Here is a 16,360-nt window from a genome sequence, read left to right on the forward strand (position 1 = left end):
TCTGATCCCAGGGCCATTGGCCTATTTCATCAGCACTTGCTTGGACTACTGAAATAATCTCCTCAGTGGGATGCTCATCCCTTGCCCACCTCTGCTCCATATGGCGAAATGCTACAGAATAATATTCCAAAACTGATTACTGCCAGAGTCCATTAATTGTCTTCACCAGCTGAGTTTAGACAGAGACCCCCAAAAGCTAGTAGCCCTTGAAAGTCCTGGAAAAAAGTCAGGCCTTGAAAGTCCTAGTAAAGGTCAGGGCTTGAAAGTCCTAGCAAAGGTCAGGGCTGTGCACCACCCAGTTAATTAAGACACCACCCAGTTAATCTAGCTAAAGCATCATCCCCACCTTAGTTCACTTAATTCCTTAGATACTTGTGTAGATCCTTGTTGATTATTGTTGATCATATAACTCTACCCATTCCTGGAAATCATCTACTGATGAGCTAATCAGATACCCTGCCTATTAATCCATGTGTCTTTGAAATCCCCTTACCTCAGGCTACCCCGACCTCAATAAAAGATCGAAGCGGCTTGAGCATCAGTGGAAGTCCTTCGGGACTTGCCCGCCTGGTCCCCCAATATTGCAAAATTATCTCGTGTCATTTTTCTCTCATTTGCTGTGCGGCTCCTCTTTCAGATACCGAACCCTACTCCACGCAGAACGTAGAGGGAGTCTTACACGACAGATTACATCACTCCTCTGCTCAGAACTGCTCAATAGCCCCTCAGTGGCCCAACTGGACAAAATTAAAATTCCCAGCATGCCATACAAGCCCCTCCTGAACTGTCCCTTACCTCTCTCCACTGCCTCGCCTCCTCTTCTCCCTCTGCCCCAGCAACACAACAAATGCTCCTCCCTGTACTTTCCCAAATAGCCCATTGGTTTTTCTATGCTCCCATCTCTTGGCTCATTTTATCCCTTCTGCTTGAATCTGTTTTTTGCTGATGGTATCTGCCCTTTCCTAAACCACATCCATTAACTGCTTACCAAAATCCCACTCTTTTGCAAGCCTCTATCAGTAAGACTTTTCAGAACACCCTGGGGTAGACTCACTGTCCCCCTTTGATATGCTCCCACTGCGCTGTCTATATTTAAGTACTTAAAACAACTATAATTATTGTATTGTAATGGTCTCTTTCACCGCTAGAAACTGGAAATTTCTTGAGAGGGGGTGACATGTGTCCACCTTCGCCATGATCTCCCCCCAGCATGTAAAATGAAGTCTGGGTCCTAAGAGGAACTCAGCAAGTGAGTGGACAAACGAATAAACTAAATAACTAACTAACTTAGCCTAACATTTAAGAAGTTACCGTCCATACCCAAACTATTTGGCCACAGACTGAGACTACCAGGTATATCTCCCACCAGAAGTTCTAGTCTAGCTTCATTGCTTTGAAATGTCTCCCTGTGTAGAGAGTTCACAGAAATTCTTAAGAGCAACCCAATGCTTCGATGATTCTCGAGTAGAGTAAGCATGGAATCATATTCTAGAAAAAAATCTGGGACGTTCCAATCAGCCTGCCCACCTTGTCCCCACTCTGCACTGAGACCCGAGGGACAGAATTAGAGGGCTGCAATGTTAAGTTGTATTCGTTTCATGTTTAAACAAGCAAAGAGTTGAATGTGGGGTGAAAAATGTAACGATCATTTCGTCCTCAGAAGAGCTGAACGCATTAACTCCGTTAGTCTCCCCACTGCCTGGGAAACAAAGGGCCGGCCAGCTTATGCAACCAGGCAGAGACAGCAAAAAATAAGGCAATTGGAATATTTTGTGCATAATAAGAAATGTTCTTCCTTTTTCAAAAGTAAACAGACAATACTCCCTTGACAGTCTACTGCAAGATAAAAGTAGTAATGCTGGTAATGAAATGTATTTATTTTCTGCCCCAACTCTTCAGGGTTGCTAAGATATTTTCCTAATTTAAAAGCTTGTTAAGAAAAAAAAAAGGTTCCAATGACCACTTTCTACTACCTCAACAAACAGGAAAACAAACTGTATGAGCTCTAGTTGACAAGATGCAGGAAGTAAAAGTGAGAAGATGGTACGGCAGATGTATGATCAGAAACAACACCTTGTTGAAAATTAAGAATGAGTCTAGTGAATTTTCCCATCAATGGTTGTCTTGTATTTCAAAAGCTCTACAACAGTACTAGTGACTGGCTCTGAGCCTGGTTTCCTGAGTCATAAATGATCATTAAGAACACTTCTGCCTTGATGTGTCCCTGGTACCAATTTCCCAAGGAAAACAGGAAATTGAATTTGTTCCCTAATTCTTTGGGAACTAAATTTTTAAAGTCTAAAAATCCAAAGCAAATTAAATATGTGACTGCAAGCAACCCATGACTGATTTTGGTTTTTTTTTTTGTGTTTGTGAGTCAAATTTTCTAAAGATAAAACTTTATTTGTGATGTGAACCCAGACAATGAGTCTTGAATAACTTTAAACGAAAACAACATCTGTTACAGAATGCATGCTGCAATCTTAATTTATAGTCAGTTATAAAACTAATTGTCAGTTATAAAACTAATTCTTCTTATGGCATCTTATTATTTTGAATAAAAATTATCCTCAAAAACATTTCATCTGGAATCTCTTAATAGTGATCATTCATTCTCTTAAACATTCCGGTGACACTACCCACCCAGCAGCCTGTTCCATGGTGTGAGCCTCTAATTCTGACACTTACTTCCTAAAGGTGAGCTGACCTTGGCCTCCTAGGACTGTCTTCTCCATGATCTTGGCTCCATTTTCTGAAGTTCCACAGAACAAATCCAATTGCTTTCATTTTTTCAATGGCACTACATTGTCCCAGTTAACTAAAGCATTTTTTAATCCTCTCATGACTGTACCCCAAACTTGTTGACTCCGTTTCCAGCCTACAGAGGAAGCAACTCCACTTCTCTCCGTCAACACCAACCCCACTCCGGTCAAAGCCACCATCAGCTCGCACTGGGCAGCTGGGCCTTCCTCTCCCTTCCACACTCTTTTCCGCCAGTCTGTCCCCCCTGATCTGTGCTAAGGAGGAAATTTTCACTGTGCCCAGACTATTCATAGCCCTTTAGTCCTCTCCTCAGTACTCGAGATAAAAATTCTAAACTCTCACTGTGGCCTACAGGACCTGATCAATCTGGTCTCCCCCTAGTCCCTAATCATGTGTTCATTATTCTCTCCCGTACTTAACACGCTCCATCATCAATGTCTTTCAGTTCCTCAAACTAACAAGCTCATTCCCCCAGGAAAGCTTTCACAGATGCCCGTCTATGAAATGCTTTCTCTACTCTGTTTACTATTTGAGAGTTATACAGGTCCAGATTACATATCCCTTCTTCATAGTAATCTTCCTCAAATCTCCAGACCAGGCCAAATTCTTCTGTAATCTCTTATTGCCCCTTTACTGTCCTGCATCACATTTATCACAATTTGTTTTATATACTTAATTCCACACATAATATTGTTATTAATAGCGATAGCTGGTTTTATTGAGTGCTTGCTATATGCTGGGCACTGTGCTAAGAGCATCAGAAGCATTATCTTATTCAGGCTTTGAAGTGAGCCCATGAGTAGTTGCCATTGCTACCCACACAGCACGGGGGGGGGGGGGGGGAGTGGGGCTGGGAATGTTCAGATGAGTGGAAGAGGAGGAAGATGAATTCAGTTAATTCCAGAACCTACTGATGCTTTTAACCTTTTCATGACAATGATGATTTATGTAAGCATGGACCAGCTCCCGGCACTCTGCCACAGCCTCTTAGCCCCAAGAGGCACGGGTACCAATAGCCGGGGAGCATGTCAGAAGCAAATTATGGTTCTGTTTGCCCGGTGCCACAAAATCAGAATAATGTCTCTGTTCTTTTTCTCTGCACTACCCCTCCCCGGCTCCTTGTGGCAATCAAATACCTATGAAAAGGAGAAGTAAAACGAGTACGTCTGGTACTCCTGTCTTGACAACTCCGGAGACTTGGGTTTTTAAGGCACTTCACAAAAAACAGATAGCAGAGAACGGGAACAAACTGTGAAGATGAGCAGTTTAAATACATTTGTCTGGATCCATTAGCAACAAGGCACGATCCAAGACATGCAGAATTCAGATGATTTAAGGAAGGGTTTCAGCTCATTTCCTATAATATTAACAATATATTCCCTGTGTAATCAGCACACCAGCCTGATGAAGTTGGTGCTACTAGGATCCCCATTTTACTAAATGAGGAAACAGAGATGCAGAAAGAGTGGTCAAATGGTTTGTTCAGAGTCTGTAGTTAGTGAAGCTCAGCCCGAGCTGGGCCTGAGGCTCTTAGTGTACAGCAGGACAGCACTGCGCTGCACAAGGAGAGACTCCAGATGTAACCCTGCAAACATGTGAGGAGGGCCTATTACTGCCAAACAATGGGCTGGGAGGGGAGACAAAGGGGAAGGGGCACAGCCACGGTAATATGTCTGTGACATCCCACCAGAGATGCTGCTCAGTCCTGGGGCAGACACAGAACCGAGCTGGACGGGAATCGGGCCGGGGCATGGATAAAGTCTATCGGAGGTAACTCTAAGGTTTCCATCATAATAATGAGAATTTGACTCAGCTCAATGTGGTAGAGAAGTCATCTTGGGCCAACTTAAGTACTTAAAATGGTTCAGAAATAACAATCAGCCAGATAAATGAGAGTCATTTATTCGTACAACCAGTATTTAATTAGTTAAGGGTCTACTACACCGTGCCAGTCATTGCTTTGGGCATGGAACAGCTGTGAGCTAACCTGAAGAAGTCCCTGCTCTTGTGGAGTCTGGTGAGGACAGAGAGACAATAAAGAGACAAGTCCGCATACACAGGCACAACACGTCAGGGGGATAGGCGCTGTGAGCTTTAGAGAGCAGGCAAGGGCACGAGAGGGTGCAGAAAGGCTGTGGGGCTGGCTTCCTGACACAGGACAGCTCATCAGAAACCCAAGGGAAGTGAAGGCCTGTGCCATGCATGCTTCAGCGAAGAGAGTTCCAGAAAGAGGGAATAGCAAGGTCAAACGTCCAAAGGGAGAGAAAAGAGGAAAGGTGGGAGTGGAGAGGAGCGGGGTCAGCTGGGACAAGCCCTGTGGGGTCAGAACTTTGCAAAGGGATAATGCCTTGCATTAAACTCCTACTATATTGCTAGCTAGAAAAATTCTTCCCAACTTTCTTTGAAAATGTATTATACAATACATTACTAATTTAAAAACAGAAATGAAAAATGCTTATAATTTTATCTAACATTACCTTTTTCCATTTCATATATTCCTGTCCAGCCTTTTTCCACATTTATGCCATATTTTTAAGACTTTTGTCATAGTTTATAAACAACTTTACATCCTGCTCTACTTAGGTTCATACTGCACGTGTCTTACAAGTAGAAACAAAGCACTCAGAATCATCATTCTAGTCTAGTGGTTGTGTAATATTTCAAGTGAATGTACTACTTCCTCTTGGACATTTCATGGCTTTCAAATGGTCACTATTATTGATGATGCAAAATACTTTTCTAGGTTTAGATTATTTGGGAGCCCTCCCTCCGCATGAATATTTACAAAGGAAATCCTTGTAGATGTGAGGTATTTCTTGAGGATCCCTGTATGTTCAAAGTTGGGAGCCTAATTACCTGCTGATGGTATCTGTCACTTTTTCAGAGTAGATGCCTTCTGGCACTGGCTCATACACCGCCTCCACTATCTGCAAAACAAACGCAGTGGAGTGACGGGAACAAAGGGACATTGATATTTTTGAGCAGTAGTGCTTGGCCACCCCCCGAGAGTTACCCCGTAAGCATTGTAACTTTGTGCACAAATTCTAATCAGGAGCAAAAGCAATCCAACAAATACAAAATTGACATCAATTAAATAGTTCTTTAGCTTGGAATTATGTTCTTCAAGCTGAGCTAAAGTTAACCTCAGATTCATATGAATGATGTGGAGGATAATATAATATGTTATGTTATGTTGGATCGTGGGTAATCCAAACTTCAATTAAGAATAACAGACCAAACTGCAAAGGGAAGGTGGGGGTAAGTGGATAGGTGGATGCGATCAACCAAAGAATTTAAAGAATTTGTGTACATATATGCATAACCCGTGGACACAGACAATAGGGTGGTGAAGGCCTGGGGGGTGGGGGGTGCAGAGAAGAAGGGCGGGGGGGGGGGGCTAGAAGGGGTCAATGGGGGGGGGGGAATGGGACATATGTAATACTTTCAATAAAGATTTAAATAAAAAAAGAGAATAGACCAAAAAGTAATTTGATATATTTATTTTATAATTTTCTATTATAAATAAAGGCAATAATAGGGGAAAATGTGCCATAGCACATGATGTAGATTTAGAAGAAAGGAGGAAAAATAAACTGGAACATGTGGTTAATAAAACTATGCCTGCTGCCTGGCTGGTGTGGCTCAGTGGTTGAGCTCATCGATGTTTCTCTCTCTCTATCCCTCTCCCTTCCCTTCTCTCTAAAAATCAATAAAAACATATTTGGGGGGGAAAATCAATGGCTGCTGTTAATTGACAGTTTTAGTGACGTCACAAGGTTCTATTTAAGCAGAAAAGGAGTGGCATTGTCAGCAGCAAGAGGCCCTGTTGCCTCCCACGCTTGCTTACTTTTGTAGCCAGGGAGAGCATGTTGGAGCTGTAGAAGGGGGGGTTCAGCGTCGCCATCTGGTACAGGATGCAGCCTGCAGCCCAGACGTCAGCCTTCTCCCCGTATGGCTCACTCTTCAGTACCTCAGGGCTGAACGAAAATGAGGATGTTAATGACACTGAAAAGCAGAGAGGTCAGTTCAGAAAGAAGTCCGTTTTTAAGCTATAGTTGGAGATACAAGGGGAAAACAAGTGAAACTACTTATCAGTATTTCAAGTACAAGCATTAAAAAGTACCTTTGAATTCGCCCAGACTTGGATGAACCACAAGCACAAGCAAGCGATTTCATTTTAAGCACTAGACTCCAGCTGACCATAAACACTGCCTACCAGGTGTCCAGGGAAGTTATTATTTCCAGAAACCACCACCCCTCTGTGGTGGATGGAATCCCTGGCCCCCATTCTTTTCTGTTCTGGAAGTTTTGTACATCTCACCCTGGCCTCTTAGTAGGCAGTCTTTGTTACCCACTCCTGCCTCTGGCTGTGATTGCGCCGCCTGGCTCTGGCCAATGCCATGTGGAAGGGACCGTGCACCAGATCAAGTCTCAGTCCAAACAGGTTCAAGGGCTTCCATTTGTCCCTCTAGGAGCTTCTAGAAGAGGATTACCCAGGTAGCTGCTGCCTCTCCGGCCTGAGCCCATAATAAGACACGTGGAGCAGACCTGGCCCAGACAACCCATAAACCTGCAGCCTGAAGCAGAACCAGCCCAGAAGACCCAGGCCTGTGAGTCTGACAGTAAATGCTTGTTGTCGAATGCCATTAAGGTTTTGCGGTGGTTTCTAACGCAGCATTTTTATGGGAAAAACTAACTGATACAGCACTTTCCTTTGCTATTCAACTTAATGTATAAAATAGGTGGAAAACTACATTTAAATACGTTGCAGGAAATGACAACACCCATCATATCAGCTTCTCTGAAATTGTATTTCCGATCTGGACAAGGATGCTGACAGCCTTTAAACGAAGTTAAGCTGTGAGGGGCATGTTTGACATGTTTTTCTTTTTTTTTTCTTTCTTTTTAATGTGGATGGGAATGTTGTCCCCTTAGATATTTTGGACTAATAGAAGTTTCCTCTATCATATTTGTAGAATGAAACTCAGCAAAGTGTCAAACCCACACACCCCAAATAGAGTAGCTTGATAATTCAGTCCTACAGCATAGACTTAGGACTGTGCTAAGCCCTCTAAATTAATGGAGTGGGGATCAATGGTTAACTTGGACAGTAAGTTAAGGTTTAAATATATTGATAAATCAATGTCAGAACAAAGTAGGTATAATTCAGTACGGACTGCTAAGAATAACCAAGGAGCCGCTATTCTTGTGCTATTATGGGGAATTCCTGGTGTAAGAATCCCATTATGTATTTGCAGAGGGAAGTGTGACTCCTAGTCCCTGAGCTAAGCATTGTCATATTTGGTGCTTTTGAATTCAATCACATGGCAAAAGGGGAATCGGGGTGGTTTGCAGGATCCTGCTGGTCCCAAGCGACTAAAAAGGTGTCCCTTGTGACCACCTGTGCCGGGGTCCAACCCCAGCAGGTCCAGGGGTCCCCAAAGGTGTGGACGGAGTCGGCGAAGAAGGAATGACAAAGAGGCAGCGTTCAGTTAATCAGCAGCCTAGCCAGGATCTCTAGCCAAGTTCTGGTCAGGATCTCCAGCGAAGTTCTGGTTAGGATCTCCAGCCAGGTTCTGTGTCCATGTTCTCTTGCTAGGTTCTCCAGGTTCTCCAGCCAGGTTCTGTAGCCATGTTCCCTCGCTAGGTTCTCCAGCCAGGTTCTGTCCAGGTTCTCCAGCCAGGTTCAGTCACCAGGTTCTAGTCAGGTTCTCTTGCCAATTTCTGTAGTCAGGTTCAGTCCAGGATCTTTTGCCATGTTCTCTCGCTAGGTTCTGCCTCTAGGTTCTGAGGCCAGTTTCTGTCCGGGATCTTTTGCCATGTTCTCTCCAGCGAAGTTCTTCTGTCTCTAAAGAATGTTCTGTGTAGGTTCTGTGCCAATTTCTGTCTCTCTCTGACTTGTTACATCTGTATTTATACCAGTTGATTCCAATCCTATCAATCTCTATTACAAAGGTTAGGGCGTTTCTTATCTCCATTCCAGGGAGTAAAGATTATGTAGCTTAAGCATGATTGTTCATAGTTAAAGTGATTAATTACCTACCTGGCACTTAGTTAAGAGGTTTTATTCCCTCCCTAACTTCAGGGGAAAATCCCTACCTGGGGAAACAACCTTTCTCAGAGACCTTGGTTAAAACACATAGTGCCAAGAAGGTGAGCAAACATATTAAGAACAGTATGCCATATATGCCAGGTCCCTTGAAACAGCAAGCATGGACCGGCTCCCGGCAAATTCCCCCTTTTTTATTTTTTAAAAGCGGGCATTAAAAAGAAAAAAAAAAACCCAAATGCTCTCTTGTATCCATTTTAAGAGTAGGATTGGCGCTTTCCGCTATTACCTGAGGCCTGATCTATCACCCCAGGGAGAGCTTGCCAATCCTGCACTTTCCCGGGGTGGAAAGGCTGCAGTGGGGTTAAGGATAAGGCTCCTTGGGCCTACCTTCTCCCATGCCATTACATTTACCTTTCCTTCCTCAGAAAAGCATGGACATATTTTTTGTATAAAACGTTCTGTCTGACTGGGAGTAACCTTAATTCCTCTGCTAGCAAGCATATATGTTAAAAGATCAATACAGAGTCTTTTTTCTTTAGACTCAGTATGGCACATCTTCTTAATCTAAAGATCAATACAGAGTCTTCTTTCTTTGGACTCAGTATGGCACATCTTCTCAATCTAAGTTCTGTACTATCCACCTTCTTACCCTATTTATCCTCTATAGGGGGGTCTGTAGCACCCTGGTGGAGTCCTATCCGTCCCGAGTGTGGGGGTTTTCAAGGGGGGGGCTTACCTAGGGGAATCCTGTTCCAGGGATTCCCAAAGGTGTGGACGGAGTCGGCGAAGACTATCCACCCTCTTCCTACGGTGGAGTCCTATCCGTCCCGAGTGCAGGGCGCTTACCTAGGGGGTCCCTGTTCGGGCGCCAGATGCCGGGGTCCAACCCCAGCAGGTCCAGGGGTTCCCAAAGTCGTAGACCTAGTCGGCGAAGAAGGAAGGACACAGAGACAGCGTTCAGTTGATCAGCAGCCTAGCCAGGATCTCCAGCCAAGTTCTGGTCTGGATCTCCAGAGAGGTTCTGCTCTGGATCTCCAGCGAAGTTCTGGTTAGGATCTCCAGCCAGGTTCTGTAGCCATGTTCCCTTGCTAGGTTCTCCAGCCAGGTTCTGTCCAGGTTCTCCAGCCAGGTTCAGTCACCAGGTTCTAGTCAGGTTCTCTTGCCAATTTCTGTAGTCAGGTTCAGTCCAGGATCTTTTGCCATGTTCTCTCCAGCGAAGTTCTTCTGTCTCTAGAGAACGTTCTCTGTAGGTTCTGTGCCTAGGTTCTGTCTCTCTCTCTTCTGTCTTCTTTCTGTCTCCTAAGTTCTGTGTCTTGTTGTCTTGTTACAACTGTATTTATACCAGTTGATTCCAATCCTATCAATCTCTATTACAAAGGTTAGGGCGTTTCTTATCTCCATTCCAGGGAGTAAAGATTATGCAGCTTAAGCATGATTGTTTGTAGTTAAAGTGATTAACTACCCGCCTGGCACTTAGTTAAGGAGTTTCATCCCCTCCCTAACTTCAGGGGAAAATCCCTACCTGGGGAAACAACCTTTCTCAGAGAGGAGACCTTGGTTAAAACACATAGTGCCAAGAAGGTGAGCAAACATTTTAAGAACAGTATGCCATATATGCCAGGTCCTTTGAAACAGCAAGGATGGACCGGCTCCCGGCAACCTGACCAACTGCTCACATTGAAAAAGACATGCCTTACAGGAAATAATGTCCTCAAGAGGAAGGTGCCCTTGGCTCCCCACAGACAAATTCCTCATGTTTTTATCTACTGAGAACGCGAGAGATGTGCTTTCTGTTTCCAAGAACTCATGAAGCAGATGTTCTGTGCCCCACCAGGGACCCAGGGCCCTTCTCCTGTCACTCTCCACAGCAGCGTCTGGACTTCTCTGCAGACAGTTCATTTATCCTCAAAAGATAATTCCTCGCCGAACCGGTTTGGCTCAGTGGATAGAGCGTCGGCCTGCGGACTGAAGGGTCCTGGGTTTGATTCCGGTCAAGGGCATGTACCTTGGTTGCAGGCGCATCCCCAGTGAGGGGGGCGTGCAGGAGGCAGCTAATGGATCTTTCTCATTGATGTTTCTAATTCTCTATCCCTCTCCCTTCCTCTCTGTAAAAAACCAATAAAATATATTTTTTTTAAAAAAGATAATTCCTCAATGTGGGGGGAAAACACTTGTAAGAATAGAGTGTACTCCGTTTACTTTTCTCACCATTACATCTCCTCCTCCTTCTCACTGGAGACCACAAACTCCTCCCTTTCCCACAGGCGTGCCCCCTTTCCACAGGCTTCGGGGTCCTCCCATCTAGAGAGGGAGCCTGCTTCTCCACCCCTCCAATCTTGGCTGGACCATATGATTTGCTTTGGCTAAGGAAGCATCAGTAAAAGTGATGCAGAGAGATACTTGGAAAACACCCTCTTTGGAACTCACTCTCTCTTTCTGCTCTTGAAAACCCTATGAATGCAAGCCATTGGCAACCATACGAGCGCAGTCCCTGCTGGGACCAGCCCGCAGTGTATTGGGAGTGGGGAGAGGTTATTATATTAAACCACTAAGTTTTGAGATAGGTTGTCAAAGTTGACTGATACAATAGCTTTCATCAGATTCTCAACGCTGTCCAGGGGTTCCCTCAAAAAGACCAAGAATCACTTCGCTGGAAGAAAATAAGAAAAGAAAGACAAACAACACAGTTGCTAACGATCACTTTGCTTCTGGGATCCAACTTCAATCAATCTCTAAGCTAAGAGTTTCAGAATTACAACTAAAAGTAATGACAAACTGGAAGTAGAATCTGATATTTAGAAGACACAACAAAATGTTCGGTTATACAGTCTGAACTTTGCCCCCCAAATTGTATATGCTGCAGTCCCAACTCCCAGTACCTCAGAATGTAACCGTGATTAGAGAACTGGTATATAGAGGAGGACTGAATTAAGAGATGTCATTAGGATGGGTCCTGATCCAATATAACTAGTGTCCTAAGAAGAAGAAGAGACACCTGGAATGTGCGTACACAGAACCACCATGTGAAGAGGCAGCAGGAGGGCAGCCACCTGCAAGCCAAGGAGAGAGGCCCCAGAGGAAAGCAAATCTACCAACATCTTGATCTTGGACTCTAGCCTTCAGAACTGTAAGAAAATAAATTTCTGTTTTTCAAGCCACCCTGTCTGTGTTATTTTGTTACAGGCCCTGGCAAACTAATGCAGGTTTTCTGAGAAAACCAATAAATTAAAAAATTTCCTCAGAAAATACTAATAAAAGGACTCTGAGGAGTTTGGGACATAGTTAAGACTAAATGTTTGGAGACAAGTTTCTCTTATTGAAATAACTCACCCCACAATATTTGCTTCACTGAGTCGAGATAGAAAAGGGATTTTTGCATCTCCCAGCAATGTATTAATCTCAGTCTATTAAAAAGTACATTTAGTTCCCTGGTTCTGGCTATCAAACATTCATCTCCCTAGACTGCCTTCAGAACACAGGAGAGAGAACTAACTTATCATTGTTAACTGAAAGAGAAACTAAAATGTAAATTCCGAAAGAATAGAAACCATCTGTCTGAGAACACAAGATCCGCTATTTGCTCAGTCAAGAAGGCAAAAATCCCTATGAATTCATGAGGATACAAATCTGAAGTGACGTAATTAATACTATATGCCAATAACTACAGTTTATTTAGACTGAAAAGTAAATTGTGCCGTATCTCGGAATGATTCCACGTAGAGCATTTAGCATTATAGGATGGCCAAAACACACACACGCACGGTGTGTGTGTGTGCACATATGAGTGCATGTGTGTGTGCCTGTCAGTGCATGTTTATGGCTGCTGAGGCTGGGTAAAATGATTCTGAGAAATGGCTCAGACAACAATCACTATGGCGGGATGGAAGGCAATGAAAATCAAAGGGGATGTGGGAAGTTGGGAAGGCTCAGGGGGAATAAGTGCCTGGGCGCATTTTCTGGGAAGGAGTGAGCAATATGATATTCAGACACTTGGTGAGATGAGCAGAGGTCAGCAAAAAGGACTCTAGGCAAAAGGACACATGTAGTTGCAAGATCCATCCATGTTCTGATATTTTCCTATGAGGGCCTAGTATTCAAAGTACCTAAAGGCATTGATGGACTATGTCTAGTCCCACTGGAGCCACAGAAGTTAGGGGGCATTCTGATCAGCCCAGTGGTGCTCTCCTCTATGGAGGCAGGAGGGACTGAGCTGGAGTAGGGACAGAAAGCATGAGTCTCCATTAATGCAGTGGCCAAGGAAATGGGAGAAGAGGAAATCCCCAGGACTGACTGCACATGGGGAGGAGCATAAGGGAAGGGGAAGACCCTCTCATCTTTCAGGCTCCCAAGTTTCCGGCTTGGGTGATGGGGTGATGAACACACACTACAATATGCCGTGTGTGTTCATAGGGGGGACTAGTAGAAGCTAGATCAATTTGGAGTGCACTGATTCATGCCTCAGAGAGCCACAGTTAGGGATAGCCAATGGGTAACACCATTCTGGAAGCTGTTAGACTCGTAAAGCCCTATCCTGACAGGTTCTCTAGCCAGCACCACTGAAATATTCTCAACTCTTAGATGCCTGGTGCCATTAGGCAGATAATTACAGAGATTTGATATCTAAATAGATTTAAGTTTGTTCTAAACACAAAGTTCTTACAGAGAGAAAGGAGAATTAGATGACACATTCAAGACCCATGGGCATGTCACTGAAGGAAACAGGCCACACCTGTATCATAGATTTTAGAGTCTGCCGGACCTATATTGCATCTAGGGTTGGCAGCCTTAGCCAGTAAAAACCCAGATCACCAGCTAAATTTCAATTACTAAAAATTTGCAACATCTGGGATATATTTATACTAAAAAATACAATATTTGGACATAAACCGAAAAAACTCAGTTATTCATTTAAAATTCTAATTTCATTGGGAATCTTGTATTTTATTCCAGTGGCGATATTCTTTGTGTCCTCTCCTCGGTTAGTGCTCAAGTCATCCTTCTTACAGAAAGGCACATGGAAAGCTGCTTAAGCATTAAATGTGGTTTTCTGCACTTTAGAAAAAAATAAGTATAGCCGCGTATTTATATTTCTCTAAAAGCATCACATTTCCCTCATCTTGCATACAGACATGTATTGATGTGTTCTAACACCATGAAATCAATGATTAGAAAGTTATTTTAAATATAAGCACTTTAAATATAAACTTTTAAGTATAAAAGTTCTTTTAAATATATATATGTAAAATACATATATGTGACATGTTAAGTCCAGCCCCAATTTTTTCAGTGACCATATATTATCTGTAAACATTTTAGTTAAATAATAAGTAAAGTGGACTATGACCCATCAGAATAGCCTCATGAGTTCCATAGGTCGAGGTGGGCCATGACTGGTTTCTAGATGCCAAAATTTCCCCTTGGGTCACCTGCCTCCTGTGGATTCGGGAGGTGTATTATTCAGACCCCTAAGTAACACTGTATGAACTAGAGGGGCAAGACACTCGAGGTGGAAGAATTATCAATACACTTTCCATGAATGAGTGGTAGATGCTGCTTAAAACGAAAACTGACCCAAATGAAAAAAAAAAAAACAAAAAAACACTAAAACTGACCCATTATTTCATTGATTAATGCAACACTTCTTTAAGCTAGATAAGCATCTTATGTGGAAGAGCATTTTACTAGAAAATGAAATGTCAAGTTACGTTCAATTTCATCTCCCCACTAGGGTGAGTGAATGTTGCACAGATGGCACAACTGATTCTAGATCATTTTATCTGACACTGCAATTTATTAAGATTGAAAAATACAAACGCAAAGTGGCATCATCGTTATTCTACAGAGAAATCTGTCACCTTTCATGGGGGTTGTGACAATAAGTGGGTTAGATAAAAACCAGGCAGCACAGCAGACATAGTAGTGAGGATGGGACTGTCATATTCCTGAATCCTGACGAGGTCTGAGTGGACAAACACATATTTGACCTTTGGCCTATTCAAGTCAAAGTCAAGTAGGGCAAGAACTTTTACCACCCTCGGTGAAAAAAAGTCTGTAGTGATAACAGTGGTGCCAGGCTGTCTTTTCCAGCGGGTCCAGTTTGAGAAAAGTACGTGTGATCTCAAAACACTAGTGGTGGCCTGCTCTTACCCTGTCCCACCCATGTCAATTACATTAACACTTAAATTCTTCTGATCTTGGCTCCTATTTCATGGCAACCCTTATCTAGCACATTCGCTCTCTTCATCCCCAAACAATACCATTCTTTATCGTATAGATCAGGTTCTACCTATTGCGTGAAACCTTCTCTTACCAAGCCAGCAAACACAGATGGCCTGACACCAAATTCTAAAAGCATTATTGCTCCCTGGTCATATTTTCATTTATTCAACAAATATGTATTGGCCACTTACTATGTGCCAGGCACTGTTGCAGGTGTTGGGGACATAGCAGTGAACAGAACACACACACACACACACACACACACACACACAAAAAAAAAAAAAAAATCCCTGGCCTCATGGAGCTTCCATTCTACTAAGGGAGACAACTGACATGTAAGTAAATAAATAAAAGTTAATAAGTGCTATGAAGAAAATCATTATTTAAAAGAAAAAGTGTATCTCGCCAGTTACATTTAACTGTTCTGTGGCGTCAAGCAGCTATTTCCCCTTTGAAGGTCTTGTTCTCACCTCCATAAGAAAAAGGTTTGTAAGACATATTCTTGTTCTGGAATGCTGTGCCCATCAATTAGGTTTGAAACATCTTAATGACAGATACATACACCGTTTTAAAACAAAGATTAAATTCACTTTTCTGTATTTCTAAGCATATGGAAATATAACGTTGATGCCTACCTTATATTCAACATTATATTTAAAATTAGATAGCATTCTACTCAAAAACAAATTGGTGAGCATATCAACAATTTCTGATGAGGTACTCCTTTGATAGACTATTAGAACCTATTTTCTATTTAAGACTTTGAGACAAAATAAAGGGTTTTTATTCTAAAAGAGAGCTAGCACATTTTTCAAAGTCACTCTTTAGAATTCATTTTTTTTTTATTTATAGATTTCTTAAACTGAATCCCCACTGTATTTCCTCTTAAAATGCTGGGCAAATACATCCTAAACCTACACTCTTCCGTGGCTGAAAAAGAAAAAAAAAAAGAATGCATTCCTCTTTCATCTTTTAAATAGACGTTCCATAGTTCCATAACTCTGAATATATGAAAAACCTCTGGCCGTGGCCTCTGACGGCTTTCTCAGGAATGATTTCAGTCTGTCTCACTATCCTCGATAAGTAAACCATTTGCGAAACCCCAACAAAGCAAGCTGTCAATAAGAAGCACAGATCGGGTGTGCTATCAGGAGTACAGAGAAGTTTCTTTCACCCAACGAGTCTTCCCTGAGGCCAATATCTGCCATACTGAAACCCTGCAGAGATGCCTGGGAAGTTGATATGGGGGAATGGGAAGGAGGGATTAAAACATTGAAAATCCATGGCCGGAGTATATTTGATAATGACTGTCTGGTTGACAACGAG

The 16,360-nt window shown here is 42.8% G+C and overlaps 1 protein-coding gene across 1 annotated transcript in view; it reads right to left on the reverse strand.

The window, feature by feature from the left end:
- Positions 1-16,360, reverse strand: part of NEK10 (NIMA related kinase 10) — a 141,924-nt gene that overhangs the window by 51,708 nt on the left and 73,856 nt on the right. Inside the window, exons 24-25 of the mRNA XM_081106382.1 lie at positions 6,611-6,740; positions 5,620-5,690 (exon numbers count right to left, since the gene is read on the reverse strand). Of these exons, the coding sequence (XP_080962508.1) occupies positions 5,620-5,690; positions 6,611-6,740 (201 nt within the window). The remainder of the gene's footprint in view (positions 1-5,619; positions 5,691-6,610; positions 6,741-16,360) is intronic.

This window comes from Myotis nattereri (genome assembly GCF_964212035.1).
Source record: "Myotis nattereri genome assembly, chromosome: 14".
Classification (NCBI taxonomy): domain Eukaryota; kingdom Metazoa; phylum Chordata; class Mammalia; order Chiroptera; family Vespertilionidae; genus Myotis; species Myotis nattereri.